The sequence below is a fragment of the Scophthalmus maximus genome, chromosome 6, assembly GCF_022379125.1.
Source record: "Scophthalmus maximus strain ysfricsl-2021 chromosome 6, ASM2237912v1, whole genome shotgun sequence".
NCBI classification, from domain to species: Eukaryota; Metazoa; Chordata; class Actinopteri; order Pleuronectiformes; family Scophthalmidae; genus Scophthalmus; species Scophthalmus maximus.
The window spans coordinates 20,824,178-20,851,509 of NC_061520.1; the positions used below are offsets into that span (position 1 = coordinate 20,824,178).

The 27,332-nt window shown below is 46.0% G+C and overlaps 2 protein-coding genes across 4 annotated transcripts; one reads left to right on the top strand and one right to left on the bottom strand.

The window, feature by feature from the left end:
• Window positions 1-170: 170 nt before the first annotated feature.
• On the top strand, window positions 171-11,968 carry trpc4apa (transient receptor potential cation channel, subfamily C, member 4 associated protein a). Of its 2 annotated transcripts, none has more exons than XM_035630031.2 (18): window positions 171-437; window positions 2,545-2,673; window positions 2,793-2,909; window positions 3,074-3,131; window positions 3,256-3,311; window positions 3,475-3,603; window positions 4,837-5,038; window positions 5,148-5,333; window positions 6,104-6,246; window positions 6,326-6,457; window positions 6,568-6,626; window positions 6,714-6,899; window positions 7,100-7,190; window positions 7,305-7,445; window positions 7,575-7,686; window positions 8,359-8,471; window positions 8,633-8,839; window positions 9,219-11,968. In XM_035630031.2, the coding sequence occupies exons 1-18, from the start codon at window positions 312-314 to the stop codon at window positions 9,354-9,356; spliced, it is 2,325 nt and encodes a 774-aa protein (XP_035485924.1). In that variant the 5' UTR covers window positions 171-311; the 3' UTR covers window positions 9,357-11,968. The 2 variants fall into 2 exon arrangements, with proteins under 2 accessions (XP_035485924.1, XP_035485925.1); XM_035630032.2 differs by lacking the exon at window positions 171-437 and adding an exon at window positions 863-1,007.
• Window positions 11,969-12,073: 105 nt separating this feature from the next.
• Window positions 12,074-27,044, bottom strand: myh7ba (myosin, heavy chain 7B, cardiac muscle, beta a). Of its 2 annotated transcripts, XM_035630028.2 has the most exons (44): window positions 27,005-27,044; window positions 26,527-26,689; window positions 25,922-26,025; window positions 25,695-25,838; window positions 25,406-25,562; window positions 24,979-25,006; window positions 24,539-24,635; window positions 23,958-23,981; window positions 23,757-23,849; window positions 23,591-23,654; window positions 23,396-23,494; window positions 23,203-23,306; window positions 22,980-23,118; window positions 22,747-22,865; window positions 22,240-22,389; window positions 21,850-22,020; window positions 21,577-21,756; window positions 21,361-21,493; window positions 21,215-21,279; window positions 20,774-20,861; window positions 20,574-20,691; window positions 20,341-20,464; window positions 20,010-20,146; window positions 18,033-18,288; window positions 17,690-17,932; window positions 17,347-17,523; window positions 17,083-17,228; window positions 16,906-16,996; window positions 16,433-16,822; window positions 16,216-16,342; window positions 15,987-16,105; window positions 15,678-15,874; window positions 15,405-15,588; window positions 15,009-15,174; window positions 14,789-14,913; window positions 14,580-14,695; window positions 14,280-14,472; window positions 13,986-14,189; window positions 13,495-13,620; window positions 13,132-13,302; window positions 12,921-13,025; window positions 12,729-12,824; window positions 12,443-12,577; window positions 12,074-12,195 (listed from the first exon to the last, which is right to left on the bottom strand). In XM_035630028.2, exons 2-44 carry the CDS (start codon window positions 26,618-26,620, stop codon window positions 12,184-12,186), a joined length of 5,811 nt encoding a protein of 1,936 aa, XP_035485921.2. In that variant the 5' UTR covers window positions 26,621-26,689; window positions 27,005-27,044; the 3' UTR covers window positions 12,074-12,183. The 2 variants fall into 2 exon arrangements, with proteins under 2 accessions (XP_035485921.2, XP_035485923.1); XM_035630030.2 differs by lacking the exons at window positions 24,539-24,635; window positions 25,695-25,838; window positions 25,922-26,025; window positions 26,527-26,689; window positions 27,005-27,044 and having other exon boundaries at window positions 25,406-25,486.
• Window positions 27,045-27,332: the final 288 nt, after the last annotated feature.

Consider the following 27,332-nt stretch of genomic DNA (forward strand, 5'->3'; position numbering starts at 1 on the left):
ATCGATTGTCTTGTGCGTGGTATTCAATGAGATGTGCTAAATGAGCAGCACACGGCAACATCACCACCCCATCCAAGGAGAGTCTGGCCTCTGTTTATTGGATGGTGTTTTATTCGGGGGGGTTGTACAGTGGTGTCGACGGTGATCGACGGTGGACCTGTTGACACGGAGTGCGGACCGGACAGGAGCCACCGGGCCTGGTCTCCGCAGCCTGCGCGCCTCCGCCAGCAGATGCCGCCTGATTGCCCTCCCGCGAGTCATCAAAGCCTTCCACTTCCTGCCCGAGCGCCTCAGTTCAGGAAGGAGTAAGAATGGCGACGCATCTGGGGTCCGAGTCGCCCCGCGCCGGGGGGAAGCGGAGGCACTGCCGCGGCAACGTCGTCGCGAGGTTCACGGCCAGCAGGATCACCGGCCGGGGCTTCAGCCGGGGGACGCAGGTGAGAGGGACAGACGACGGCGAGCGGAGGGCGCGTTCTCGGGAGAGTCGGGACCGGGGACTTGCGCTCGGGATCCAGCCCGAGAGCGGAGACGCGCGTCCCGGAGACTCGGCCGGAGGCGCGGTCGCTCTTCGTCCCGGGGCCGCGGGCTTTCCCAGTCCGCGACATCTCTACAACAACAACAACAACAACAAAAACGACCGACCCCCGATGCCGCGGGACCCCCGTCCGCTCGCCGGCGATACAAAAACGGTGTCAGCGCCGAAGCAGCCGCACGGAGCCTGCTCCGCGTCCATTTGCTCTTTTGTTGTTAGCGCTGCGCTAGCTTAGCATTAAAGGCCGGGGGTTTGGCACGGCACGGCACGAATACGCGTCGAGCCGGAGGTCCGGGGACATGGCTGGTCCAGTCGGGTGCCGGGGCTGTCAGTGGCGCCGGGGGGGCCGTGGTTCGGCGTCGGAAACTCTTCAATCGCCCGGCGCCGATCAACGACGGTAACATCGTTTGCTAATGTTAGCACACAGGGCTAGCTAGCTAGCTAGCCAGCTAGCTAAAGCCAGCCGAGCAGCCAGGTGATTACGTAACGACACACCGAACACAATAACTATCGTTCCCATAAAAGGGTACGCCGCAACAGCTGTTTGCGACCACGTGAGCACGTTGATTTCCCCTATTTTCGACACAGGAACACGTTCACACACACACACACACACACACACCGTGTGTGTCTGCAGCTTTTGCAAGAGCGGTTTCGACTGCACGCCAGTGTACGTCAGCTGTTGTTTTGTGTCGGTTGTGTTGGCTCACTCCTTTCGCTGGTCGACATCGCACCCGTCCCGACACTCGGACACGTCCGGCCTCTGCTCCACACCGGCTCCGCGTCCTTTGCTGCACTGCGACCGAATCCGTTGAATGGCAAAGACAATAAAAAGTAAAATAAAAAGAGAGAGAGAACATGTCATTCCCCTGCAGCGCGCCAGCGTCGTGTCTCTCACCTTCCTTTGCTGACTTGCGTTTATTATTTTTATTTTTTTTTTGAAGTGGACAGATCAAACCTCTGGTGTCTTTGTTTTTTTGGGATGACAACCAGGAAAAATCTCTGCAAATGTCGCGTTTTGACCACTGTTCTCAGACTGCTGTGTTGGGTCAGCTGCCACGATCTGAACAATTTGCAAAATTCACATTACTCATCACATTATATATATATATATATATATATATATATATATATATATATATATATATATATATATATATATATATATATACATATAATGATGTTTGTTGTCGTCGTGTCAGGTGTATACAGTAGTCCATCGACAGTCACAAGCTGCAGCAGAGAAGACACAAAAATTCCCTATTGGGTAACCGCTGTCCTGTTTGCAAAGTAGGCTGGTTATTGTAAGAGGAAACTACTGTGGACACGGCGTTGCTCTTGTTCAGCAATGTGAAATGATTAGTCGAAAGACTAAATGCACAGCCAGCCAGTAGCTTTGACTTATTTATATGTATAGGTTTGTTGAGGCGTTATCACAATGTCCCGTGCACGCGCGTCTCACCTTAGTCACGGACTTTTATCTTTTATCATTGCTGTCACATCCTGGCAGAAAATGTCTGCATGCATTCATTACACGTGGTCAATAAATCAATTTGATAAATATAGCAAAGGTCGTCTCGTGTGACCTCTCCAGCCGCCTCGACTCAGAATGCCCCGCAAGAGTGTCCAGCATGCTGGAGGGTCAATTTATGAGACTCCGCCGCTGCACTTCATGGCCCGGCTCCACATTATATTTGCACTCACTGACCATGAGCAAGGCCAGGACTCTCTGGTCCTGTAGTTTTAGTTATTACATGGCTATCATGAAAAAAATGTGCTGAGGCTGCTTGTAGTTTCTGCTCTCTTCATTGCAGTAATCTGCCATATAACCCGAGGTGTGGCTCAGGTCTAATCTCATTTAAAAGGGCACTGGGTGTTTTTGTGTGTCTCAAAAGCTGAATGCATGTTTCCTGGGAAGGCAGATGGGGATGGAGAAGGGGTTTTTAACACCTTGTATGTGTTAAATTCTTTGAATTTCAAGATGGACGTTTGCCCCTTGTTATGTGTTGTAGCTCCCAGGAGGCTTGCTCCAGGAGAGAGATAAACGGGCCAAGTGGAATGGCATCCCTAATCTGCTGCAGAAGCTCCACGAGAGCAGCCATCCCAACAGTGACCTCTCCCATGCCCACAGCTTTCTTAAGGTAGACACAGCGCTCTGGTCCATCCTGCAGCGGCGCCGCTTGTAGCCACTTGTTGTTGAACATTTTTAATCACGGAGCCTGGCCGATGTAAATTACATGTGAACAATGGTTTTTGTCAGGTATTATCGTCTCACCTCTCCATGGAGGCCATGTCTTTTGTCACGGAGGACAGGAAGACCGCTCAGGAATCCACCTTCCCCAACACGCACACCTTTGACCTCTTCGGTGGAGTCGATGTAAGTTTGACATTCCTGATACCTGATGCTCTGTTATTACTGGACTCTGGAGACACCGAGGCTTGTTGCCTCTGGAGAATCAGTTGTCATGTGTAATAAATCATCGTGAGACACTGTGGACATAAAAACGACATTAGAATGCTAATTTTACTGTTTCCCCGAAGCTGCTTGTGGAGATCTTGATGCGACCCACACTAACTATGCAGAAGAAAAAACCCAAAAGTAAGCATGAATGTAATTACATCACACATATCTGCTGTTTATTGTGAAGTTAATTCGTATTAGTTGTTTTTTTTCAATAAAAAATGATTGAGTTAAATTTAGACTAACGTTTGTGTTACAACAGTGAATGATGACCTGGTCAAGGACTGCCTTAGTGTTCTCTACAACTGTTGTATATGTGTAAGTATCCTTTTACATTTGTGTAATTGTCAGAGGTGTATCACAAACGTTCTTCAACTTAGCACATGTCTATATAACTAAATGATTTTTCCTTATAGTTAATAAGTTAGTTAGGCATCATTTTTACATGGGCAGGATTTAATTAACGTGCACATTATTTCAGACGGAGGGGGTGACGAAGAGCCTGGCATCGAGGGATGACTTTGTTCTGTTTCTCTTCACCCTGATGACAAACAAGAAGACCTTCCTACAGACTGCTACACTTATTGAAGATATTCTTGGGGTCAAAAAGGTCAGAGCTAGGATTTTCTCAGCTCGAGCAAAAACACTCTTTATAGCCCTTTTGGTTCCAGACTTTAAGGGTCTCTGAAGTACGTTAATGCAGTGACATTTGGCAAGCCAATCTGAAAAGCTGATCACCTCTGGTGTCATATTATTATTTCATCTTAATTTCTCAATATTTGCTCTGCAGATGAATTCATAGTATCTGCTTGCTCCGATGTCCAAGTGCAGACACGTCTAATACCAAAAAATGTGTTACTAGCAGAGCTGCAAACACCCTAATGTCACAGTGAGGCCTTCATTTTAGAATCTTGAATTTCTCTTTATGAATCTGTCTCTACATAGCTGTTTTGTGACAAAGCTGTAATTTAGCAGACTGCTTGGCATACTGTGCAGTCCGTCTTTTTGCATTCTTTTTCATATTTTCTTGAATCCAGATGTAATCATTCCTGATTTTGGGCATGTTACTAAATCTTCATATAGGTAAAATCATGCTGATCCATGTGCATCAGCGTGGAGTCTTAAGGCTTTTCAGAATTATTTAATCATCCATATGTAACTGAATTTATTGACACCTCAAGCTTTAGGGTGATGGTTTTAATTAACGGTAAAGATAAGCTTATTGCCCTTTTAGTAATTAGGACAGAATATTCATATTTTGTTAATTTGAAAAGGTGTTTCTTTTAGTGCTATCCACCTCTGCACTTTATGAAACATAGTGAGGAATGTTTAAGTTGTGTAATTAACAATACTGTCTCATTAGAAAGGTGCTTTGCAAAACATGTACATCAATTGCATAGTTTTACAGTGGTTGACATTTAAACCTCTGCCACACCATGACACAGGACTCTTAGATTTGTTTAGAGGATTGTAGCAGCACACAATGTCCCAGGGGTGCTCCACGTGATCTTGCGTAGAAAACGGTGTCATCAGACAAGATGCTACTTTGCATGGATTATTTATTTGACCAAAGGAAGTCAGCGCTTTTTCTTTTGGTAGGCTGTCCTGAGTATTAATCATAGTGGATCAAAACATCAGATGGAATTCACTGCTACAGCCCTTGAGTGAGAAACACATACAAGTGTCAATTGCCCATTGATCTCGGATGCTGATCTGATTTTGTGAATGAAAGGTCTAAATTGACATGTGAAAAACACTGCTATGGTTTTGGCAGGTTGCGAGTGTGACGATGATTCCAATCCACTTTCAGGCTGGTAACGGTTCATGTGTTTGACTTTTTAAGGAGATGATCCATTTAGAGGGCATCCCCAACCTGTCAGGTCTGGTCCAAAGCTTTGACCAGCAGCAGCTGGCCAACTTCTGCCGCATCCTGTCTGTCACCATCTCAGAACCCGACGTAGGAAATGATGACAAGCACACGCTGCTGGCCAAAAACGCTCAGCAGAAGCGCAACTCTAGCCCCTCGCGGGCTGAGGTCAATCAGGGTGAGTTGTCTGTGGAGTACAGCGCTCCAACAGACGACGTGACATATTTTGTGCCATGGCAACAGAAGGGATCATAAGATGTGAACCCTCTGGTGTTGTTTTCCTCCAGTAACCCTGCTGAACATCCCTGGGTTCATCGAGCGACTCTGTAAGCTGGCCACCAGAAAGGTGTCCGAGGCCACAGGAGCTAACTTCCTGCAGGAGCTTGAGGACTGGTACACGTGGCTGGACAACGCTCTGGTGCTGGATGCCCTGATGCAGATGGCCACTGAGGAGGCGGAACAAAGCAGCACAGGTGAGACAACAGTCACGTGTGCAGCTAAATCAGGGATGGGCAACTTTGATGATAGAGAGGGCCCCAACATTTTACCCTCACTACCAGAGGGCCAGAGCGTCGCCGTGCACTTCCACCAGTAGGATGCTGTAACCCCATCATTCAATTAGCCAGTTATAGATACTAAATTAATGAAAACAACAAAATATATACCGTAATCAAAGTTTATCTTACCAACATCTCTATTTTTATATTCAAATGCATTTAGTATTGCTTCTATTCAGGGGGCGGTTTGTGGGAAAAAAAGCAGACTGGGTCATTTGTCACGACTTTGCCACAAACTCACAGCCTCTGGTCTGAGACACAGACTCACTACCAGTGAGGCTCAACTAAAGGCACTAGTGACTGTGACCGTCAGTTAACATGTCGGTGAGTGAGGACTGCACAGCACTCGACTGGCAGACCACCGTTACACATGCACAATAAAACAAAGCATGCAAGAATGAAATCCCCCTTCCAAATATTTGTGCTTGGTGACAATTCTCTAGGTCCAGTTATATATTTTGGCCACTCGTGTCTCTCTTCCTCGTGTGTCGTTGGTATGATGGGCAAAGATCAGATGAGACCGCAGTCCCTTGGCAATTAGCCCCTTGCATTCACGAGGGAGCGCCCTCTAACGGTGGCCACAAATGCATCCCGGGGGCCGCCAGTTGCCCATCCCTGGGCTAGACCATCACTCTACTGAAATCCTCTGAACTTTGATGGAGACATATTTTCCCTATCACTCCCAGAGTCTTCAGATGAGAGTTCCCTGGCCACAAGCCCCCTGAGACATCGACTGCCCCAGTCCATGAAGATTGTCCACGAGATCATGTACAAAGTGGAAGTGCTTTATGTACTATGTGTCCTTCTCATGGGCCGGCAGAGGAACCAGGTACTTGACATCACATCTCCTCTCTCCTTGAGCTTTATAAGCAGAGTGTAGTGCTCTGACCCACTGTCTTCCTGCACAGGTCCACAAGATGCTGGCTGAGTTCCGTCTCATCCCGGGGCTCAATAACCTGTTTGACAAGCTGATCTGGAGGAAATACACGGCTTCCAATCACGTGGTGCACGGCCAGAATGAGAACTGCGATTGTAGTCCAGTATGAACTTTTTAACAAAACATTCTATTTGAAAACTGGTTCTGTGTAATTAAATCAAACCTTTTTAAAGTTAAACCTGAACCTGAACACTCTTTATTCTCGTCGTACAGGAAATATCCTTTAAAATCCAATTTTTGCGGCTACTCCAGAGCTTCAGTGATCACCACGAGTAAGTGGCCCTTATTCAGTCACCTCGGATCAGGCTTCTCGTCTTGAGGTTGAGTTTATCCTGTAAAACACGTTGTCTGTCTTTCAGAAACAAGTACCTCCTGTTGAATAGCCAGGAGCTGAACGAACTGAGTGCCATATCAATGAAGGCTAACATCCCAGAGGTGGAAGCTCTGGTCAACACAGACAGAAGCCTAGTGTGTGATGGGAAGAAGGGCCTCCTCACGCGCCTCCTCGCTGTCATGAAGAGGGAGCCTCCCGACTCGTCCTTCAGGTCAGCTTTGAATGGGCCAACAATCGAGATGCAGGAGATGATGTTGATGTTAGATAGTGTCAGGAAAAAGTTCTACATCCCTACATTCGGAGCAACACGCTCCTTGTTATTTTTTTAACATGATTTCTCAATTTCTGTCTGTCTAGTTCTGCTTTTTTTTTTTTCTTTTCCTTTGCTGACTCTTTCTGTTTTCTGTGTAGATTTTGGCAGGCGAGGGCGGTGGAAAGTTTTCTCAGAGGAGCCACCTCCTATGCAGACCAAATGTTCCTCCTGAAGAGGGGACTGCTAGAGGTAAAGCTACAGCCACATTGTTTTATCTCAATCCGCGGTCCACATCGCAGCAGCTCTCTACTTGATTTTGACTTCTCTTGATTAAATAGTTGCTTACTTCCTTCCCCCCGACAGCACATCCTGTTCTGCATCATAGATAGCGGCTGTACATCTCGAGATGTCCTACAGAGCTATTTCGATCTGCTGGGGGAGCTCATGAAGTTCAACATTGATGCCTTCAAAAGATTCAACAAATATGTCAACACTCCAGAAAAGGTATCATTGTATTCCTTTAATATGCATTGTAAAAAGAAAAGAAAGAAAAGGTATTGTTTAAAAATACCTTTCTCAACCTGTATGTGAACAAGAGTGTTCTAATGGTATAGTTTGATTTCTCCTCTGTAGTTTCGGACCTTCCTGACGCAGATCAACAGCTCTTTGGTGGACTCCAACATGCTGGTGCGCTGCATCGTCCTGTCATTGGACCGTTTCGAGAGCCAGACTGAAGATGTCAAAGGTAAAACGGGAAGAAAAGTTCAGACATGTAGAGTGACGTGACGGACTAGTGACAGAGTATACTGACCGACCGCAGTTGACAGTGAAGCAGTCCCTGCAGTATTTCATGGGCATTGTTTTGGCCTAAAATCCCTGACATCGTATCAGCCCCTTACCCTAACCTTGACCATTACAACTAAATGCCTAACCCCAACAGTTACCCTTACCCTAATCTAAACCCAATTCAAAGACTAAGCCTCAAACAGCCCTTTGGAGGAGTATCAGAAAGTGAGGACCGGCCTAAATGTCCTCATTTTCCACACACACACACACACACACACACACACACACACACACACACACACACACACACACACACACACACACACACACACACACACACACACACACACACACACACACACACACACACACACACACACACACACACACACACACACACACACACACACACACACACACACACACACACACACACACACACACACACACACACACACACACACAGACAGACAGACAGACAGACAGACAGACAGACAGACAGACAGACAGACAGACACACAGACACACAGACACACAGACAGACAGACAGACAGACAGACAGACAGACAGACAGACAGACAGACAGACAGACAGACAGACAGTGATTTCAGTGTTGTGTTTCCCTCCTCAGTGGTGGAGGTTCTGTCTGAGTGCTGCCTGCTGTCCTACATGGCCAGAGTCGAGAACAGGCTCTCCTTCCTCTTCCGACTGATCAACATCATCAACGTGCAGACTCTCACACAGGTCTTGTTTCGTTTTCACTTAGTCACACCAACGGTTGTAGAATAAGGAATTCTAGGTCTAAACGTCAACATCAATTCCAGCAACAACTACAAGTTATATTGCTTAGTATATGTTAGGAGTTTAACATTTTTGTGTCCATCCCATCCCCTCTTTCACTGCAGGAGAATGTGAGCTGTTTAAACACAAGCTTGGTGATCTTGATGCTGGCCAGGAGAAAGGCCAAACTGCCCTTCTACCTCAACGCGCTGCGGGAGAAGGAGTATACCGAGAAGTACCCGGGCTGCCTGCTCAACAACTTCCACAACCTTCTGCGCTTCTGGCAGCGCCACTACCTCAACAAGGACAAAGACAGCACCTGTCTGGAGAATGTGAGTATTGTTCACACTCTTTCCATCTGTTGAAACTCCAGTGAATGTTTCCATGTCCCCACAGTCTACACCAGCCGCATAGAACATCTCTTCAGTGTTTTTTCTGACACATTCACAACGCGATGACAGGGAAATCATTATGAATCATGATATGTATGTGCATGGTGGGAACAAACAAACAGTGCTGCGCTACAGTGTCATGTGATTGTTCCTATTTGTCCCACTGTCCACAAGTGGCCAAAAATATCAATCATGGCTGCTGACCATTAGCACATATAAGCATGTAGCTCACCCGATCCTGTGGTTAGCTTTTAAATGAAGACACAATAATAACAAAAGGTTGTTTCACGGTTCTGACTCCTCTGGTTCCGCTCCTCAGAGCTCCTGTATCCCCTTCAGCTACTGGAAGGAGACTGTGTCAGTGCTGCTGGGCCCAGACAGGACTTCTCTGTGTGCCATAGCGAGCTACATTGATGAGCCTTTCATGGATCTGGACAGAGACCTGCTGGAAGATTGACCTCCAGCGCTGCACTCATTGCTCCGGGGGTGGGACAGGGCAGGGGGTCACGGGGGAGCATGGACACCTAGAGCTGGTGATGACTCGTTTGAGCGGAGCCATCCAGGTGCTTTGTGACTGCGTCTCTGGATGGAAAGACTCGGCAGTTTGCAGTCTGTACTTACGCATGGAGGCTGGCATCGCAGATGGGAGGGGGGCGGGGGGAGATGAAAATTCTCATCTTCTCACCGAGTTACTGCTCTTCTTCTTCTTCTTCTTCTTCAAAGGAGACCTGAACGCCCATCCCACAATCACTCAACATTGTACAACAGACTATTGGGACCTTGGGATATGACACCTGCATTGGTTGTTTGCTTTAGAAGAATTTCAGATAGAGCCTTTTATATAACCTATAGAAAAAAATTCTATGAAAAAAAAAAATATGTATGATTCAACAAATTATATGTTAGGGGGGAAAAAAAGAAAAAATCCTTTAACATGAACTTTGTTTGGAAATGGCCACATATTAAACTGTCAGCCAGATGTGCAGGTCAGTGGTACGTCACAGTGCTTCCAGGAGTCTGTGGCCTCAATCTCCCACTACCTACAAGCTCTGCTGACTAACCCTGACCTGGGGTGGGGGGGTTCTTGTCAAAGAACAGCATTATCTTTTAACCTTTCTGTTGGTCTTATTTTATTAGGTGGCTATTGTTGATTGGTGCTTTCTGGCTCTACTAGGAACATTAAGGTTGCGTGTGGGCCGGCAGACATGTTTCACAGATCACCTGCGACCCTCCACTCTGCTGTGGCTTCAGAAGCCCCACACAGGAAACTCGTCTCTTTTTCAGGTTTGTTTTTTTTTGCTGATCTTTTTTTGTGTTATTGAAAACAATGGCTTTTTAGCTCTGAATGAAATGTAGAATAAAACATTGCACAGATTAAAAAAATGATTTTATTGTTAACACGTTTGTCGATTTAAAAACCACACCTTCATTTTGTACAGAATTTGTATCCATGCTGTTGAGAGATGCTTTGGGGAGGAGAATAAACTATGCAGGTGCTAGTGTTAAGACAAACCCCTTTCATTGTTCCAGTCCACACGCTTTTTTTGTTTCATGCCTTCGGCCCAACATTGACGTCATCATTGGACTGAAAATCTTACCACTTTCTCTGTTTTTCTCTCAAATCTCATACTACAAGCTGAGAATGACAATATATGTGTGATTGCTGCCGTTGCTTGGCGCCACCGCTCGCTCTTTGGTTTGTGTTGAGAAGGAGCTGAGAGCTCAGCTGTGTTGTGTGGATGACGCAGAGCTGAACAGATATTCTCAAGTCTACCCGACCCAACCCCACAAATGAAAGTGCTACCTCATATTTTATCCCGATACCGTACAGATCAAATCACTCCTAAGGACAATTTGTACAGTTTTTCTCCCAACATGTCATGACACATGTTCATGTGAATGTATAAGGGTATTCCAATAGTCGCCCCCCTGAGGCTATGAGCTACTCGTGCTAGGCTGCCTTGGGATGCAAACTCTCGTCCTTTGACACGTCTGAAGCCTTTTAAGTTGCTTTGAAGCTAATTAACCAGAACTGTCTCCTTGTTTTCTAGCTTTTATTCAGCATGCCTTAAAAAAATGTATCTCTTGAATGGTGCGTGTGTGCACACTTCGAATTGGTTCACCTTTCGTCCTTTGCAGTGAAAGTCAATGCAACTACACCTGGCAATGGCTTCTCTTACAAATTCTCAGATTCACGCCAAATACCCAAGATAAACGCTTTATTAAACCCAATGTGATATGACATATGGTCCTGCAGTGGTGTCGACAAACTTAGTATCGATTATATATTATCATGGATCCAGTCATCCATCATGGGGCTCGACGCAGCTAATGCTGTAAAAAACCTGAATGTTGTGAGCGCTCCATCAGAGCGACTACATCAACAGTCCCCGACTTCTGTAGCTTTGTGGTGTGAACTTTCTGAGTGATTGAGCCCTCCATGTGAAAACCAGGGGAACTGTTTCTCTACAGTTCTGCCGTTTGTGTCGTGAAGCTCCCAGTAGGCCTTAGATTTCATACATAACATTATTCTGTGTCGAAAATGAAAAGAAATCTTATTCAACGACATGCTGCATAGTGTTTAATGGAACAGGCTTTCACTCCTATTTTGGCTTTATCGAACTGTGGGTCTTTGTAATGTTTGGCATGATGACGATATTATTTGAGAGTTTTCGCAGCCAGTTCTAAACCCACATTTAGAAGTCGGACCACGTGGTGCTGTTTGATCAATTATTATTGTATCTCACCTTACAAAGATCAACAGCATCTGTGGGTTTGACAGTTGATAATTCATGGTGAAAAAACTGTAGACTCATTGATGCAGAAAATATCTCGTTGTGTTAAAAATTCACTAATGCACAATTCCCGACCACTTGATAATCCTGTTTGACCATCACACAAATGGAGACGATTCATATTTCGGTTTCACGTTCAACTTTAGCCACCTCTGTAACCAGTTTTTACCCCTCACGCTCCTCCTCTAATGCTGGTATTGACCTTCGTTTTCCTTATTTAACAAGTTCCTTGTTTGTCAAATTAATAACACAATAAATTCTTCTTTAGACCTTTGTTGGATTTTTCTAAACTTTGTCATATTCACACGGGCAAATCAGTCACAGTCAAAGATTGAACAAGTCTTCACATATTCACACACAAACACGCAAATCTGTCACATTCAAAGATTGAACAAGTCTTTATTTAGGTGTTCACACAGCGGACCACATCTGTTGCAGCTGGCTGGCTGTGATTTGTTTAGTTTTTTTGCAGCGGTGAGCCTCGTCACATCACTCGGCAAGCTGAAACACACAGGACAGTGTTTATTGGCAACCGCGTACACACTGTCATAAAACTACTCATGACCACCACAGATCACATGAGGGGGCCGTGTGAGGTCGCATTCAAAAGAGGACTACATTCAGTCTCCTCTAAGATTAGATCCTGTCATGTAGCCCGCTGGCTAATTTTAATAGATTCTTCCGCGGGTCATTCGATTCAGCATCACACCGTAATGTATTATGTATTGCATGTATTTAGTTTACCGACCTTGCCCCCTTGGTCGCGGGTGCGGGCCCGGAGCTTGTTGACCTGCGTCTCAGCCACGTCCGCCCTCTCCTCGGCGTCGTCAAGCTCATGCTGGAGTTTCCTGAACTTGGACAGGTTGGCGTTCGCCTGCTCCTCCTGCAGAGAGATTGAAGCCAAGTGCTCAGGTGAAATGAAGGGATGCTCTTCCGGTGCTTTTCCACAATGTTACACTGCTTCAGAATAATGTGATTCGGATTATCATTTGTCAAACGGAACACTAATGGTAAACAACTGATTGTGGACTCACTGTTTCTTCAGCCTGTCTCTTGTAACTCTTCACTTTGAGTTGCAGTTTGTCGATGAGGTCCTGCAGACGGATGAGGTTCTTCTTGTCTTCCTCGGCCTGGACAAACACCAAAGGGAACTTTAACCCTCCTTTCCAATTTGTTTTAAAAACTTTTTGGTTTCATACCCCTGCACGCAGGCGGTGGTGGTTTACCTGGTAGGACAGTTCTTTGATTCTCCTGTCATACTTGCGTACTCCCTTCTGATACTCTTGGCTCTTCTTTTGCTCAGAATCTAGTTCATTCTCCAGTTCTTTGACCTGCCGGTCAGAGCAGCAAATGACCCGTCAGCTCATTGCAAATATGCCAGTTACAAGCATTGGCTAACGAGACGCTGACTGCATAAACTTTAACTTCAGCTCTCACCCGGGCCTCCAGCTTCTGAAGCTGCTTCTTTCCGCCCTTGAGGGCGATCTGCTCGGCCTCGTCCAGACGCATCTGCAGGTCCTTTACGGTTTGCTCCATGTTCTTCTTCATCCTCTCCAGATGGGCGCTGGTGTCCTGCTCTTTCTTCAGCTCCTCTGCCATCATGGCCGCCTACAAATATGGAAGACCATTTTAAAAGGGGCATGAAGCCATCTCTTCCTGGACTGGTACTGACAGCGGCATCATCAACCGGCCTCTGGCACAGATGTCAGGTATTTAGGATTTCTAACAGTCCTCTTTAGAGACATTTTGACTTGATGTATAAAGCTTTGCACATTATACTTTGTCTGTTCTCGATCTTACATCAGTGATGGCCTTCTTGGCCTTCTCCTCGGCATTGCGGCACTCCTGCACAGAATCCTCGACCTCATTCGACAGCATGGACAGATCACTCTCCAACTTCTTCTTCTGGTTGATCAGCCCAGTGTTCTGGAACAAAAGAATAAGAATCATTTTGTGAATAGAAATGAGTGGAGGATACGCCATCCAATGCAAAACTTATTAATTGCAGCTATGCTCTACCCAGTATTTCGAAAACAAAACCACTGAAGTGAGAGTTCTGTCAAGAACTGTTACGCATCCTTGCACATTTTAAGTGTAACATTGCTGGATCTTTCTGAATGAAGGAGCAGGATATACAGCATATAGCATTATGTCATGTAGACGACATCACTGCCTCTTCGTGTCCATCTAATAAAAGTAAAGTGACCTTCCGTTGATAAGCTCAGTTATATGTATTTACCAGGATTTATTGATTAATGCACCGCAGGATCATTCGAAATGTATCTTCTTACCTGAGAGTGCAACAAGTTGACTCTCTCTGTGGCCTCAAGCAGCTCATGCTCAGCCAACTTGCGCGTGCGGTCGTTTTGCTCCAGCAGAGCCCTGAGCTCCTCCACCTCAGCAGCAAGCAGGTTGTTTCGGCGCTCGGTCACCGCAGCCTGCTCCTTCAGCTCATCATTCTGGTGAATAGTCTCGTCCAACTCCAGCTGAATGTCCTGGAATCAAGCGCAAGCGAAGTAGGTTGTTGAGTATAACAACAGAAACGTGTGGTCTCATTAATATGATTGATCGCTGCGTGAACTCACCTTGATCTGAAGCTGCAGGTTTCTCAGGAGTTTCTGGGACTCGGAGGCCTGCCTGTTGGCATGATTCAGCTGCACCTCCATCTCGTTCAGGTCGCCCTCCATCTTCTTCCTCAGGCGCACCGCCTCGTTGCGAGACTTGGCCTCGGCATCCAAGGTGGCCTGCATGGAGTCCAGCGTTCTCTGGTTGTTTCGGCTAGAAGGTGATGAAGGGGCAAACAGAAAAATGTGGAGTGGTCGATGGGGGAAGAATCTTGGATCTGCGGTGAAGTAGGATGAAAACTGTGATCAATAAAAACTCACCGAAGGTTGTCGATTTCTTCATCCTTCTCAGCCAGCTTCCTGTCAACGTCGACCTTCATCTGGTTCAGCTCCAGCTGGATCCTGAGAGTTTTGCTCTCTTCATGCTCCAGAGTGCCCTGAGACAGACAGACAGACAGACAGACCAGTTAGTGGTCAGTCAGGAATATCCCACAGACCACAAAAAGTAGAGAACATCTCAAACGGCCTACTTCAGCTTCCTCCAGTGCAGCTTGAATTTCACTTTTCTCCAAATCCAGACTCTTCTTCATCTTCTCCAGCTCATTGATGGTCTTCGCTCCCTGACTGATTTGATCAGACAGGTCAGCGATCTCCTCTGGTGAAGTACACAGAGAAAAGTAGTATATTTTATAAGTCATTTAGTTTCTTTAATGCAACCATCCAGCTGGGATTTACTGATGTCCGCTCTACCTTGGAGGTTCTTGTTCTCCCTCTTGATGGTCTCCAGATGATCCAGGGTCTCCTCATAAGAATTCTTCAGTTTGAAGAGCTCTGTGCTCAGGCCACGAGACTCCTTTTGAGATGTCTCCAGCTCTGACTGGCACTCTTCATACTTCTGTTTCCACTCAGCCAACACCTGGAGGGTGCAATGAGAATTTTAGAAACTTCGGTGGAAAAAGGAAGAGTTATAGTTGCAGGAGTCCTGCGTTGGACAAACTGTAATTGTACCAGTACCCGACTCATCAGAGGCAGGTAGAAAGTAATTAGGGTTATATCCCTTGAGGGAAGCAAATACAATCCTCTGTAGTAGTTGTCAACAGGTCACACATTTTCAAGATGTAGGTCTCAGCTTCTCTTTGCCAGTACCTTATCGAAGTTGCGTTGCTTCTTGTCGAGGGCAGCAGCTGCAGCATTGGCACGCTCTAGGTCAATGACCAGGTCCTCGATCTCTGTCTGGAGACGATGTTTGGTCTTCTCCAGGGAAGAGCACTTGGCATTGGATGCCTCCACCGACTCTTCGGCCTCCTGAAGACGTATCACCAGCTTCTTCCTAAATGAGAGTGAAGCAGAGATTTGACCGTCACGCCCTCAAATGATCGTTCTGCATAATTGGATTCTGTCAAAGTACATCTGACTCACTTTGCTTCCTCCAGCTCCTCAGTTCGCTGGATGGCGTCAGTTTCATACTTGGTCCTCCACTGAGCCACGTCAACGTTGGCCTTGGACAGAGCTCTCTGCATCTCGCCCTTGGCCTCCAGCTCCTCATCGTACTGCTCTCGCAGGAGATCACAGTCATGTCGAGATGACTGCAGAGTGTGGGCCAGCGAGTTCTTGGCCTTCAGAGACAATCATGATAGTGGAGGGCAGTTAGCTAAACTGAAGTATATCTGCAGCTCTATGAGTTAGATACCAGCCTCGTGAATAACTGAAGACTGACAGGTTTCTGACCTTACTCTCCTCCTCCAGCTGTTTCTTGAGCTCCTCAACATTCTGGCTGAATGAGTTTTTGCCCCGCTGGAGCTGAGAGACCAGGGATTCTCGTTCCTCGAGCTTCCTTCCCAGCTCGGCTGCCCCGGGAGGAGAAGAAGGTATCTGTGTTACTGACCAGTTACTGGTCAGTAACACTGGTTAGTGAAATCTGTTTGTGAGGTTTATAACTAGAATGAACATTGTTTACCACTCTCAGCCTGAGCACGGGCCTTTTGGGTGCTGGTATCGTTGAGCTGCCTCTGGAGCTCGTCCACCTTGGCGTTAGACTCGTTCAACTGGTCTTCATACAGGCGGCACATTTTCTCTGAAGTGGCCTGCACACAAGAAATTGACATTTTTGAGAGATTTATCAAATTTGTGCCCATTCTGCTTGAATTCTCTGTGTTTTTTGTCCCTCGTTCCACCTTCGACTTGGAAAGCTGCTCCACAGTGGAGGCCAGATCGTCAGCCTCCATCTTGGCCTCGCTCCTCTCCTTCTCCAGCTTCTGTTTGACACGCTGGAGACTGTCGATCTGCTCACTTAGCTCTGCGACCCTGTCGGCATGCTTCTTCCGCATGGCTGCTGTCGTGGCCTCGTGGTGCAGCATGGACTCCTCCAGGTCTCGCCGCAGCTTCAGATAATCTGTCTCTCTTTTCTTGTTGATCTCGATCTGGGATGAGGTGGCCCCCCCAGCCTCTTCTAGGCGCTCACTCAGCTCCTCCAGCTCGCGAGCCACATCGCCGCGCTGCTTCTCCACCTTGGCCCGACAAGACCGGTCAGCCTCCAGCTCCTCCTCCAGCTCCTCTGAACGTGCCTGGGGAAAATTAATGGTTAGTTTATTTTATCAAAAGTGTGTTTCATAACTGCTCTGTAAGAGGTTAAGTGACAAGATTGCACCTGTAATTCCTTTATCTTCTTCTGGAGCTGATTGGCCAAGACTTGCTCATCTTCAATCCTTGTGCTTATCGCATTCATTTCAAACTCTTTCCTGGTAGGAAATATTTTTCATTACTTCATAAGTGCTAGAAAGACAAGATGATGATATTTTTTTGGTGTAAACACATGACAACTCACTTTTTCAGCCTCTCTTCAAGTTGCTGTTTGTCATTCTCCAGATCCATAAAAGACTCCAAGGAGAGTTTCAGATCGCCCTCCAGCTTACGTCGGACCCGTTCCAGGTCCATACGCAGTTTCTTCTCTTGTTCCAGTGAGCACTCCAGCTGATTCACATAAGGAAGACGCAAAAAAACGTAACATATTAATGTCATGTTATGCCCTGTGGACAAAATGAAACAGTGGATATTTCACTCTGCCTTTCAAAGCAATAACAAAACTCACATCATCTACTTGTTGCTCCAGCTTTGTCTTGGCTTTGGTCAGAGAGTTGACTTTGTCTTCCTCTGCCTGCAGGTCATCCAGGGTCTGCTGATGGGCCTCCTGCAGAGCCTTCTTGTCCTTGGTCAGCTTCAGTATAGTTTCATCCAGAACTGCCATTTCCTCAATCAGGTTCTTCACCTGCAGGGAATAAGGAGAGAATAATATGGACTCGTTGAAAATGAGAAATTAAGTACACATGTATTTATCAGTGTAGTACAATCCGCTAAATGCGACACAAGTGTTTCTGTGGCCCTTTAGCGCCCTCTGGAGGCAGCTCACCGCTCTCCTTTTGCACTGTCCTCACCTTGTTCTCAGTGGCGTGTTTCTCCTTTTCCACTTTAGCAAGGGTGATCTCTAGATCGTCAATGTCTTTCTTCAGCTCGGCACACTCATCCTCCAGCTTGCGCTTTTTGGCGAGCACATTAGCACTCATCTCCTCCTCATCCTCCAACCTCTCCATGATTTCTTTCAGTTTGCCCTCCAGCTGGATCTTAGTTTTGATGAGCAGGTCACAGCGGTCCTCGGCATCTGCCAGATTGTCCTGCTCCTGTGGGACAAAAAGAGTAGTCGTCGAAAGTGCATTCAAGCTCTACTACAGTACCTGTATTTTCTAAAAGCTGAATGTTTGAATGCTGTCCATCACTTACTGCCTGCAGCTGTAAAGAGAGGTCATTCTTCTCTTGGATCAGGCTGACCTGCCTCTCCTCCAGCTCTTTCCGCTTGACCTCCGATTTCTCCAGAGCCTCCTTCAGCTTGGCCAGCTCCTCCTTCAGAGCAGCTAGCTCTTTCTCGGTGGCGGCGCTCTTCAGCAGAGGCTTTATTTTGAAGAAGAGCTTCATCCAGGGCCAGTGCTTGACAGCATTAAAGGCCCGGATGTTCCACTGGATGATCATTAGAGCCTCTCTGACAATGGGAATGAATAAAAGAAAGGGGACAGAGTGAGAGTGATTTTTCCACTCCAAATAAACATATATATCTATACTATTTAGCAAGTGAGTAGAAAAGTCAAACCAGTTAAGATAAAACAAATGGATAAGGTGTATGGCTCAAATAGACAGATACAAATAATAATTAAATAGTTAAAATATCTAAGTAACTAGCATATAGTAATTGATAAACAATAGAAAGTAGTTACTTAAACCCTCAACTTTAACAGTTCAGTTGTAATAAAATATTCAGCACCCGTCTACCCCCATGTATCTAATCATACACCAAGGGATGCGACATGAAATCATACACCTAATGATGCTTTTGATGTTCCATGACCGTGACCAAACGGGGTTACTAGATTGATTTAGTCTCAGTAGGATGGCGTCTCACAGCCCTAAATATGGACCCGGAGCAGATTGGTCAAGGACTTCTTGTCAGTGTTTAGGGGGTGAGTTTTAAGTGAGCTTGCACACGCCGGGGTGGAAGGTGGCGGAGGGAGGGCGGTCGGGGGGGGGGGGGGGGGGGGCTGATCGCAAGTGCCTCTCAAAGGTGAGTGTCTGTGTTTATTTAGAAACCGAAGCCCTCTGTCCAACGGCCGGCTTAAATCCCCTCTCACCCTCCACATATTCCATCAATGCACTCACTTAGAAGTACAGGCGCCGCGGACAAAAGGGGCCAGGGGCCATCGGGCATCCAGGGAGGGGGCCGAGGGGTTGTATTTTTAGGGAGGGCCTCAGCAGCTGCCACTTGACACATGTCGCCACCTGGCTCTGGGGACACCGTCAGCATTGTTTAATTTAGAGGGAGAGCGGATGGAGAGAATGGCCGGAGACCTGTTAGAGTGGGATGTGTGTGTGTGTGTGTGTGTGTGTGTGTGTGTGTGTGTGTGTGTGTGTGTGTGTGTGTGTGTGTGTGTGTGTGTGTGTGTGTGTGTGTGTGTGTGTGTGTGTGTGTGTGTGTGTGTGTGTGTGTGTGTGTGTGTGTGTGTGTGTGTGTGTGTGTGTGTGTGTGTGTGTGTGTGTGTGTGTGTGTGTGTGTGTGGTGGTTGGGGCCCTTAATAACAGTAGGGCCACACACATGCCTGGTAACCATACAAGGGCAAGCACACGCCTCGCACACACCGATAACACTGCCCTTGCATGCCAGGCATACTGGAGCGAGGGAGTGAACACTAAGGTATAGTGTAACACAAGCCGATCGTGTTGCTATTGAACCTGTTCACTAAAGCAACTGGTGTCTGAGGTCTTTCTTTTTTTTTTGCTGTTGTACTCATTCCTTCACCTTCCGGTGAAGTACCAAGCTGGACATGGAATAATTGAATGGAGTGGATGCTGATTCAGGGAGAAGTATTTATTATAAGAGCTCAATATTGGGAAGACTACACAGATCAACAGGTTCCCAGTGTTCGGCCTCCCAAGATAGTCTGCCCATCCCCGATCTCTATAGTGTATTTCATTTAGAGTAATGTCGTCACTATGACACCTCGAGTGAGACTTCAGCTGCTCAATGATTGTTGCGGGTTGCCATAGATGAGATGACCTTGCTTGGTGCCTGAGAAGACTCGTCTTAACAGTTTCTCAGGGAGGACAGACAAAAATTCCTCAACAGAAGACTCTCCTGTGCCTCTTTATACATTTTATAATCACGAAAAAAAGGTTTTGAAGACAAAAGTAAAAGTCGTCACGGCCCTTTACCTCTTTTCCGTCATCCTATTCAGCTGCCTCCTTATGATTTCGCCCCGAGCGGCGGCCTGCAGCAGTGTCAGGACTTTGACCAAGCGCTCGTCCCTCAGCTCCTCCAGGTGACCCAGCAGGCCGGCCTTGAAGAACACCTGACACGAAGAACATAAGAAGGGACGCAAAGCATTGACGTCGACAGCTCGGCTTTTAGAAATTAAAAACAAAAAAACACACATATAATCCAAAATAAATGAATGGAATAATGGAAACTGAGGAAGACCTATATCTGTGAGTGCATGATCACATACTCAGTTGCATAGATATCGTCAATGCTGCTCCCTTCTACCTTTGTGTGTCCAAACTTGTACTGTTTTGGGTCGATATCCAGCGAGCTCAGCAGCTTCTCTGCAGCTTTCCTGCTGTCAACGAACTTATCCTCTGGAATGGCATGTGGATTCAGGATGCGATAGCTGAATATGTGGGGAGAGAGAGAAAAGTGTTTCGTTACTGATCGCCAGTGAGACTGAATAGCGGAGGAGTCAGTCTCACCCTTTCTCCGTGTTTGTGTTTCTTTCTTACCGCTGTTTGAACTCGGCGTAGAGGATGCGGTTGGGAAAGCCCTTTCTGCAGATCCGGATGCCTTCTAGCACACCGTTGCAGCGAAGCTGGTGCAGCACAAAGAACGGATCCATGATCCCTGCGCAGAACGGGGTTTCAAAACGTTAGGCTCGTCCACAGCACCCGGCCCCCTGACGACATGGGATCGTGCTGCGCGTTACCTGGAGTCTTGGTCTCGTTAGGGATGATGCAGCGCACGAAGTGGGGCTGGGTGCTGCGAAGGTTGGTCATCAGCTTGTTCAGATTTTCCTGGAGTAAAGGAGCGATACCGTAAACTATTTGAACCGAGTCAATAGAAACTCGCCGGCTATTTTTACTATTAAAACATTGTTTATCGCAACAAGTGGGAGCCTTCGTTTTGAAACCTTTTATTTCCCCAGGTGAGAGCCTTGACGTGGAGGAGAGAGGAGCCAGCACAGACTTAAAGTGATGTTCATGTGATCATTGCCCTAAACATCACTGCAAGTCTTAACTGCCTCCGTCCCAGCTGGCCAGAGACACCCGCAATTTCTCGCGTCACCGGAAATGGACGTTATTTGGACGTAAGTCTGTCTACGTTCACGTCAGTAAAGGGCTGTTACACCCTGTGCTTTCAGGCTCACCTTGTGAACCTGGGACACAGTCTGGAAAGAAGCGGCCTTCTTCCTCTTTTCCTTGCCGCCAGACGCTGCCAGGTAATGAGCAGAGTGATCAGTTTGACCGCGTCAAGATCTTAACTGCACACTATTGTCAGGATGGTGTATTGTACCTGAGTCTGAGGCGACATAATTCTCATACAGAGAGGCCAGCAGCTTGTTGGCAGACTTTTGGAAACATGCCACCACCGTCTCGTTGAGCGGGTCCTTGTTTTTGTCCAGCCAGCCGGAGATGTTATATGGCACCTGTGAGAACAAAGCAGGGGACGTTCAAAGGACCGAATTCTGCATGTTACGGTTAATGATGCCAAACTGTGTCTCAGACTTACCACACCAGCATAGTGCACCAGCTCAAAATGGGTCTCGTACTTGCGTTTCTTGTCTGGCCGCGGCTTTTGGAAGTTAGGTGACTTGCCAATGTGATTATCATACAACTTGGCTTTAAAGCTGGTGTCGGTGGCCTTGGGGAACATGCACTCCTCTTCGAGGATGGACATGATGCCCAGTGGCTGGAGGAAGAGCAGCGCGTTAAACCCAATACACCTCTCCCAAACTCATCCGTGAATCAACTTTGCCTGTTATGACTACGACACTTTATTCACCTTCTCAATGAGATCAATGCACGCTTGAAGGTCCAACCCAAAGTCGATGAAGATCCAATCGATGCCCTCACGTTTGTACTCCTCCTGCTCCAGGATGAACATGTGGTGGTTGAAAAACTGTTGCAGTTTCTCATTCGTGTAGTTGATGCACAGCTGCTCGAAGCTATTGAACTGCGACAAAAGAGGAACAGGTGTTCAGTAGAGGCGTTGGACGTGAACAGCGTGAAGAACATAGGATCCTCATCAGAGGGTGAGATACAGACTGAGAACCTGTTTTAAACCGAAGACTGACCATAGAACTAAAAAAACAGTTTGCTCTTAAGACATAGTTAAGAAAAATGTCATATCTGTATTCACATGATGAAATATTTATAATATAGACCGATTTACTTCAAAGATCTCAAATCCAGCGATGTCCAGGACTCCTATGAAGTACTGGCGAGGCAGGGCGGTGTACAGGGTCCGGTTGATGCGTCCCACGAGCCATTTGAACATGCGGTCATACGTGGCTTTGGCCAGAGCACCGACGGCGTAGTTAACCTACAGCACCCATGCAGACACACACACACACACACACACACACACACACACACACACACACACACACACACACACACAGGAGGAGGGAGGCTGTCATTCACATGGATCGCCCCTGTTGCTTAGATACCAGATTCTAGTGTGTGTGTGTCGAGTAGCGAGTGTACTGATCGTCTAAGGAATAAGGAGCTGTCCTTCATCTGTATACTATTCGTTCGGCAGAAAGAAGTGAAGCTGAACACACTGAATTTTCATGACAGTCTAAAGATCCTTTCATACGACAGTTCTGCTTTCATCTTGTTTGACATGCTTCGTTTTTCATCTCATCTTCAGCTACTGTGTCACACGTGCTGTACTCACCTGATCCACATTCTGCCCCTTCACCACATACTCATTGCCCACCTTCACCCTTGGGTGGAGCAGGCCCTTGATGAGGTCAGCGGAACTGACCCCCATCAGGTACGAGGCCTTGTCTGCACCTGGTTACCATCCAGGACGAAAAGAAGAAAAGGGAAAAAAGAAAGAGGGAATCACAAACCTGCTTTTAAATCTGTCGCTGCTTTTGTGCCAGATATCGCATTACTGCTTCTTACTTTCAGTGCCGTCGGTCTCCGCCTGCTCCTCGCGCTGCTTTTGCTTAAATTTCATGTTGCCAAATTGCATGATGGCTCCAACTATTTTATAGCAGCCATTCTTCTCGTCGGGCAGGAAGCCGAGGATGTCCATGGCATGCTGAAGAGAAGAAAAGAAGACCTTTTGCTCTGCGCTCGGGTGCCGCTAATATTCTCTCCTTATGGAAAAGTTTAAAGTTCTCACGTCAGTGGCCATCAGCTCCTCTCCGTCATCCATGTTCTCCACGGTGGTGACGCCCTGGGAGCAGAAGTGGAAGTCATAGGGGTTGGAGGAGACCAGCAGCATGTCTGGAACAGAGAGTTTACAAAGAGTTAACAGGATCATGTCCCAGTCCTGCAGTAGTACGGAATGAAATAAACAGCCCGGAATGACTCACCTAACAGCTCTGGTTTCTTCTGCGACATGATCTGGTAGTAGATGTGGTAGCTCCTCTCACCCGGCTGCTGAAATATCACTCTGGATTTTTCCAGGAGATCTGGAGGACAGGGAGAGGCGTCACATGTTCATATTAGACATGAAAGAAAATGAGAAGTGCGCCGTGTTGAAAGACAGTCTGCGACCATTAACTCACATATATCAATATCAGATGAGGCCAGTTTGCCAGTTGGTCCAAAGTGGATCCTGATGAACTTTCCCTGTGGGAAATATTTGGGATGCGAGAAAAAATTACCATAGTGTCAAGAATATTAAATGTATATATAATAATGCTAGACAGAGGGAAATTTCCTGGCACTCACAAAACGGGATGAATTGTCATTCCTCAGCGTTTTGGCATTGCCAAACGCCTCCATGGCCGGGTTTGCCTCAATGATCTGATCCTCCAGAGTCCCCTAGAAGATACATTTGTAATTCGTTTAAAATTGAATAGGTCATATTATTTTAACATTTAAAATCAGTTAATGTAGCTGCATTCATTTTTTTCTGCAGCGTTAACTCACCCCTGTTTTAGTGGCAGGACCATGCTGCAAAAGAAGAAAGTGAGAAGCCTGTGAGTTCGACATTATGTCAAGTGTGAATAATGCTTTCACAACCAAAGGGAAACACCACGACCAACTGGAAAATTAGAAACTGGTTGTTAAAGCTGTGGTAAAACCAACATATATGTATATATAGGATGAAGTGTGGTGAGCACGGGAGGAAGAAGGGAGGAAAAATCCGCATCAAACAACATTGAAAAGTCAAAAAGCAAAAATCAAAGCAAAGGGAAAATTATGGGAAAAAATTTGGAGCCAAAAAAAAAAAAAAAAGGAATTACAAGGAAAAGGGAAAAGAATGATTCAAAAATCGATGAGGAAGCATAGCAGAGTGGCTGGAAATGGCCGCACAACACATGAGGGTGAAGACATGAATGTAATCAGTTCTCACAGTCACCACTTTAACAGTGAGGAAAATGTAAGGACACAGTTTAAAGGGAATAAACTGAAGGATTCCTGGGACCAAAAAAAAAATTAAATACAGCAAAAAAAGCTTTAAAAAGGGGGTTGGAAAACAAAAATACGGGTTGCCACATCGGCCTTACTCCTTTCCTGGCAGCTGTTTCCCCAAGAGCTGCCACAATGGCAAAATACTGAATGACACGTTTCGTGTTGACAGTTTTGCCAGCACCGGATTCTCCGCTATAGGAGTGTGAAAAATAACAAAGTGCACACACACAACAGGTAGAGTGAAAAAAAAACTGTTCACAGAACTGGTAAAAGGTAGCGTGAATCAAAGTCACTACACTGCAGGTGACAAAACAGAAAAGAAAAAAAAAAGTGAGGAATAGATCAGGACATCAGGTCAATAGGTCAGCCAAGGCCAAAAATGGCTCTTGACATAAAAAATGTCAAAACTATAAAGTGGCTGTGTGTGGACAGTATAACATTATATGGCACCGCATACATTTACAAACAGTTTGTTTCTTCTTTCATTTCTGGCAACAACAAAAAGAAAAATCAGTTTCAAGGAATTAATACTTACGTGATTAGCATGGACTGGTTCTCCCGATCTGATGAAGAGAATAGATACAAGGGTTTATATTTATATACTAGAGAATATGATTTAAAATATATGATATAAATCTATAAAAAGATAACTAGACAATATGATTAAGATATATGAAATTGGTAATGGATTTATTTTTATTGAAAATCTGATTAATTATTAAATTATAAATAATGTAAAACAAGTGTTGGACAGTTTCTTTTGCTTTATGCTTTCATTGTTTGTGAATATTAATTTTCTATATCTGTCCACTTGTTTCATTATTTTCTTTTGTTGTTTTTTTCCTTGTTTTTTTTTCTTTATATGTTCAGAATAATATACACATTTTCAATTCAATATTTGATATATTTTCCAGTGCCTATATGATGTGTGTTGTAATACTTTAGCGCGTGAAAACACTCACTGCGCAGCATGTCGTTGTAGGCGTTGTCTGCTATGGAGTAGATGTGCGGGGGCACCTCGGAGCGGCGCTTGCCTTTGTAGGCAGCGACCACGGGGGCCGTGTAGACGGGCAGCCACTTGTATGGATTCACTGTCACACAGAAGAGCCCGGAGTAGGTCTGAGGAAACAAGAGGACGTGGCATACAGCACAGTTATATGCCGTAAGTTAATCTGATAATTATGCTCTTTGGGGGGATCATGGAAACATGGGAGAGGGGGAAGTACCAACAGGCTATAATGGCACACTCACGTAGATCATCCAGGAAGAGTAGCGACTGCGCAGGTTCCACAGCACGGACGCCTCATTGAGGTGTGTCAGCATGGCCATGTCTTCAATCATCTCATACTTAGGAGGGTTCATCTGCTGGATGTCGCCCTCCTTCACTGTCAGAATCTAAAATTAAAGAACACAGGCATGTATTTGTTGAAGTGGATTGGAATCAAAGGAAATCTGTCGGCGGATGAACGAGCACTTACCTTCCCATCTTTGGTCTCGACAATGACTTTATCACCGCTGACCTCATTGATCTCAATATCAATGTACGCATCTTTTTCATCAGGGATCCAGGCGCGCTTCTTACCTATAACAGTGCGGTAGAGGGGTGTGCATTCAGTGAAGAATCCAGAAGTTGGCAGAGGACAAAATCATCAGAAGGTAAAAGTGTAACATAAATAAGCCTGAAAAAGTAGATCTGTTTTATTGTTTCTTATTGTAGTAATAATAACAATATTTTAAAAATGCAATTTTTTAAAATAAAAAATAAGTTGACAGTGACATAACAGAAACGTCTGACATTTTAGTTTCACAAAACAAATCACTGCAGCAGTTCCACAACAGTTATAAAATTACCTCTTTTTAAAAAAAATCAACACATATTTTGTCTTGTTTCAAGTCTCTTAAAAACAATGATTTCTGATAAACACCAGTATCCGATACCACCTGTTGCACCTCTTTAACCTTATTCAGCAACGGATACAAATTTAAGATTGCGTCTAAAGCTGTTTTTAATTATGGCATGAATATTTTAATGTGATGTGCCCTACAAGGTTCCGTTACTTTGAAGTGTCCTTATTAGGCCTACCGTTATAAGGCGCGTGTGCCAACAGCAAGTCCCGTTCGGATTTGCGTAAAAACGCTGCAGCGTCTCCGAACTCCGACATGTCAAAACGCGGCATGGTGGCACCTGCTCGTCGGACCCCCCAAAAAACCGGACGCACTGAGAGGCTGACGGGCTGTGGGAAATCCTTTGGCAAGGAAAAAAAAACAAAGCTTTGTGTTAGTCAGCAGTTCTTAACGAGTCTAAGCTGCTTTCGTTACTTCACAGCCTTCCGTTATTAACGACAACAATACCTGGCCGTGGAAACACCGCTCGTGCGTAAAGAGCGCAAATCCACTATCACCAAATGAGAGCAAAGCTACAGAGACGTGCAGTGCGTTATCTGGCACGTGATAGCGATGGTAAAAGGTATGACTGCGCCGCTGAGAATGACATTTAGACTCTATAAGACCTTTCAAAGTTCAGCCAGCCCGCGCGTAAAAATGCGTAATGATCAACCTACCAAACAACGGCGAAAAGTTGTCCACTGACCTTAGGGCGACCACAACGAAATGACAGCCTGCTGAGATGTGCCCCCCTTTATACTGTTCTCCTGAAGGTCACGGTCAGTGGACATTTGTCCCTCATTAGCATATGCCACCTCCTCCGACGCCTATTGGTGCCGAGCGTCCGTCTCAATTGACACAAAAGGAAAGCTACGTTTTTGTCATTGCGCTAAACCCCAGCCGGCTATTTTCGTATCCCAGTTATTCTATGCACTGTACACACGCTGCGAGGGAGTGGGAGAAAGAGGTGCATTAGGAGAATCTCCGTGGAGGGGAATTTTTTTT